Source organism: Colobus angolensis, unplaced genomic scaffold (assembly GCF_000951035.1).
Source record: "Colobus angolensis palliatus isolate OR3802 unplaced genomic scaffold, Cang.pa_1.0 Scaffold135, whole genome shotgun sequence".
Classification (NCBI taxonomy): domain Eukaryota; kingdom Metazoa; phylum Chordata; class Mammalia; order Primates; family Cercopithecidae; genus Colobus; species Colobus angolensis.
Window position 1 is genome coordinate 2,493,663 of NW_012114433.1, and position 4,405 is coordinate 2,498,067.

General features: G+C 41.3%; 1 protein-coding gene across 1 annotated transcript in view; it reads right to left on the bottom strand.

The window, feature by feature from the left end:
• The window catches only part of LOC105506316 (radial spoke head 10 homolog B-like), a 59,642-nt gene that overhangs the window by 34,484 nt on the left and 20,753 nt on the right, over positions 1-4,405 (bottom strand). Inside the window, exon 6 of the mRNA XM_011934396.1 lies at positions 3,896-4,072. Coding sequence (XP_011789786.1) covers positions 3,896-4,072 — 177 coding nt within the window. The remainder of the gene's footprint in view (positions 1-3,895; positions 4,073-4,405) is intronic.

Below are 4,405 nucleotides of genomic sequence, written 5' to 3' on the forward strand. Positions count from 1 at the left end.
AAAAAAAAAAAACTATGACTGCAGTTAAAAATTACACTGAGATAGGCTTAGGCAAGGATTTTATGACCAAGAACCCAGAAGCAAATCCAATAAAAATGAAGATAAATAGCTGGGACTTAATTAAAGAGCTTTTGCAAAGCAAAAGAAATAGTCAACAGAGTAAATAGACAACCCAAAGAGTGGGAGAAAATCTTTGCAATCTATATATCTTTCAAAAGACTAATATCCAGAATCTACAACAAACTCAAACAAATCAGCAAGAAAAAGAACAATGCCAACACAAAGTGGGCTAAGGACATGAATAGACAATTCTCAAAAGAAGATACACAAATGGTCAACAAACATGAAAAAATGCTCACTGTCACTAATGATCAGGGAAATGCAAATCAAGACCACTATGCAGTACATTCCATCCGATAAACTGTGATATACATATATATATTCTATCATATATATATACATATATATGTATGTATATCACAGTTTATCCACTCATTGATTGGCATTTGGGTTGGTTCCATGACATATATATCATATATATGATGGAATATATATATATGATATATATATGTGATGGAATACTACTCAGCCATAAAAAGGTATGAATTAATGACACTTGCAGTGACCTGGATGAGATTGGAAACTATTATTCTAAGTGAATTAACTCAGGAATGGAAAATCAGACATGGTATGTTCCCACTTATATGCAGGAGCTATGAGGACACAAAGGCATAAGGATGATACAATGGACTTTCAGGACTTAGATAGAAGGGTGGGAGCCGGGTGAGGGATAAAAGACTACAAATAGGGTACTTTGTATAGTGCTTGGGCGATGGGCACAGCAAAATCTCACAAATCACCACTAAAGAACTTACTCGTGTAACCAAATACCACCTGTACCCCAATAACCTATAGAAAATTTAAAAATAAAATAAAAATGACAAAAAAATTACACAGATAAATTTTTGTTCAATAACATGAACATTTTTCTATGTTGTGGCTTGTCAACCATCGAATAAACCACCTTGCACAGGAATAAGTTTTTTATCAGCATTTCTAAGAGGGGGTACTTGAACTGAGAGGAGAAATCTCTAGGTGATTTATCAGTCTTCTAAATCTAAAGTTCAACAAAGAAAACAGAAAGAAAGAAAAAAAGAAAGAGAGAAAGAGAGAGAGAGACAGAGAGAGAAAGAGAGAAAGAAAAGAAAGAAAGAAAGAAAGAAAGAAAGAAAGAAAGAAAGAAAGAAAGAAAGAAAGAAAGAAAGAAAGAAAGAAAGAAAGAAAGAGAAAGAAAGAAAGAAAGAAAGAAAGAAAGAAAGAAAGAAAGAAAGAAAGAAAGAAAGAGAAAGAAAGAAAGACAGACATGGGTATATGTACATCGATATTTTTTCAAGGGTTTGGAGCTTTTTGTTTTGAAAATACGCACTTACTCCACATACAGTCAGGCTCCTGGGTCTCATGCACTGTGTAAGTCCTCTCTCTCTTCCTCCTTCTCCTATTCCTCCTCTTCCCCTCTATCTCCCCCACAATCTTTCTCCAACTTTAAGCAACTTTAGGCCACAGAATGTGCCTTATTAAACTAGGCTAGTAACCAACAGAACGGCCATCACACAATAGAGACTCCCTGATTTTTTTTTTTTTTTTTTTTTTGAGACAGAGCCTCACTCTGTCGCCCAGGCTGGAGTGCAGTGGCGTGATCTCAGCTCACTGCAACCTCTGCCTCCCAAGTTCAAGTGATTCTCCTGCCTCAGCCTCCCGAGTAGCTGGGACTACAGGCGCCTGCTACCACGCCAGGCTAATTTTTTTGTATTTTTAGTAGAGACGGGGATTCACCATGTTAGCCAGGATGGTCTCGATCACCTGACCTCGTGATCCACCCACCTTGGCCTCCCAAAGTGCTAGGATTACAGGCGTGAGCCACAGTACCTGCCCTTTTTTTTTTTTTTGAGATGGAGCCTTGGTGTCACTCAGGCTGGAGTGCAGTAGCACAATCTTGACTCACTGCAACCTCCGCCTCCTGGGTTCAAGCAATTCTCCTTCCTCAGCCTCCCAAGCGGCTGGGATTACGTGCATGCACCACCACGCCCAGCTAATTTTTGTCGTTTTAGTAGAGACAGGGTTTCATCATGTTGGCAAGGCTGGTCTTGAACTCCTGACCTCAAGTGATCCGTCCACCTCAGCCTCCCAAAGTGCTGGGATTACAGGCCTGAGCCACCATGCCTGGCCAAGACTCCCTGAGATTTGTCAAACCCAGGCCAATAGTCAGTTACTGATTCAGAAGTGGGCAAATGACCCTATTTGGCTCTGTGAAATGAAAGACCTTTTTAGAAAGCTTCTGTAAAAAGTTCCTCCTTTTCATCTAGTTAGTATGGTATGCGGATGTGAAGGCTGGAACCACAACAGCCATCTTGCAATCACGAGGGAAGAAAAACACGAGGGTGAAAGTGACATGGTGGGAGGTATCGTGGATAGATGGAAGAGAAATCCCGACAGCTCTGAGATGCTGAATCAAACCAACCTTGAAGCCTACAGTATTCTGTATTACACATGGCAGACAACAGTAGATTGTCTGTTACTGGCAGACTAAAACCACCTTCTTATGCGCGCGCGCGCGCGCGCACACACACACACACACACACCAAAAACTGACTAAATAACCACTAAATATACAGGAAATCAATGACCACTGAAAATATTTTGCCGGGCACAGTGGCTCATGCCTGTAATCCCAGCACTTTGGGAGGCAAAGGCGGGAGGATCACTTGAGACCAGGAGACCAGCTTGGCAAACATGGCAAAACCCCTGTAACTACTTTTAAAAAAAAAAAAAGAGCCAGGCGTGGTGGCGCACACCTGTAATCCCAGCTACTCTAGTGGCTAAGGCACAAGAATCACTTGAACCAGGAGGCGGAGGTTGCAGTGAGCCAAGATTGCACCACTGCACTCCAGCCTGGGTGACAGAGTGAAACTCTGTCTCAAAAAAAAAAAAAAAAAAAAAAAAAAAAAAAAAAAAAAAAAAAAAAAAAAAAAAAAAAAAAAAAAAAAAAAAAAAAAAAAAAAAAAAAAAAAAAAAAAAAAAAAAAAAAAAAGAAAAAAGTCATGTAATCACCTTAGCACCTTTGTAAGTTATCCTATACAAAATAGATAATGCAATTTAATAGAGAATGACATGCCTTTTTTCAAAAAGAGGTCTGTAGACGGATGGTAGTGATGGTTGCACAACAATGCGAATGTACTTCATGCCACTAGACTGTGCACTTAGAAATGATTAAGATGATAAATCTTATGTGTACTTGACCACAATTAAAATTAAAAAGAAATCTAGAGTGCCTATATTTGCCACAGACAAAATAGACCTCAGAGAAATGAAAATTACCAGGGTTGGCCAGGTGTGGTGGCTCACACCCATAATCCCAGCACTCTGGGAGGCTGAGGTGGGCAGATCACTTGAGGCCAGGAGTTCGAGACCAGCCTGGCCAACATGACAAAACCCTGTCTCTACTAAAAATACAAAAATTAGCCAGGCATGGTGGCCCGCACCTGTAATCCCAGCTACTCATGAGGCCGAGGAAGGAGAATCACTTGAACCGCGAAGTGGAGGTTGTAGTGAGCTGAGATCGCACCACTGTACTCCAGCCTGGGCAACAGAGCAAGACTGCGTCTCAGAAAGAAAGAAAATTAGCAGGGTTAATAGGAAATTACGTGATGATCAAAAGAGCCAGAGCACCATGTGTGTGCCCCGAACAACAAACTTCAAATATATGAAAAGAAACTGACAGAACCGAAAGCAGAAATAGACAAATCTGCAATTATACTGGGACATGTCAACGGCTTTACATAATTTCAATGGCTTTACATCATTGTTTGAAATGTGATCTTCCCAGGTCTGTACTCACCGTGCCATGTTTCTTATTGGAAATCCATTCTCCGTTGTACACGGCTCCACTGGCGTAATAAAACTTGCCATATCCGTGACGATGTCCGTTTACAAACTCCCCTATGTATTCATTTCTCAAGGGATACTGGGAACTGGGGATTCTCTTTAGAAACCACGTGTGTGTTCCAAAGCCATTCTGAAAAGAAAGCAGACGGCCATCAGACATGCGAGGCACTCCAGCCTGGGCGACAGAGCAAGACTCTTGTCTCTAAAAACAAACAAACAGGCTGGGTGTGGTGGCTCATGCCTGTAATCCTAGCACCTTAGGAGGCTGAGGCATGCGGATCACTTGAGGTCAGGAGTTCGAATCCAACCTGGTCAACATGGTGAAACCCCATCCCTACTAAAAACACAAAAACAACAATTAGCCAGGTCATAGTGGCGGGTGCCTGTAATCTCAGCTACTCCAGAGGCTGAGGCAGGAGAACTGCTTGAACCTGGGAGGTGGAGGCTGCAGTGAGCCGAGATT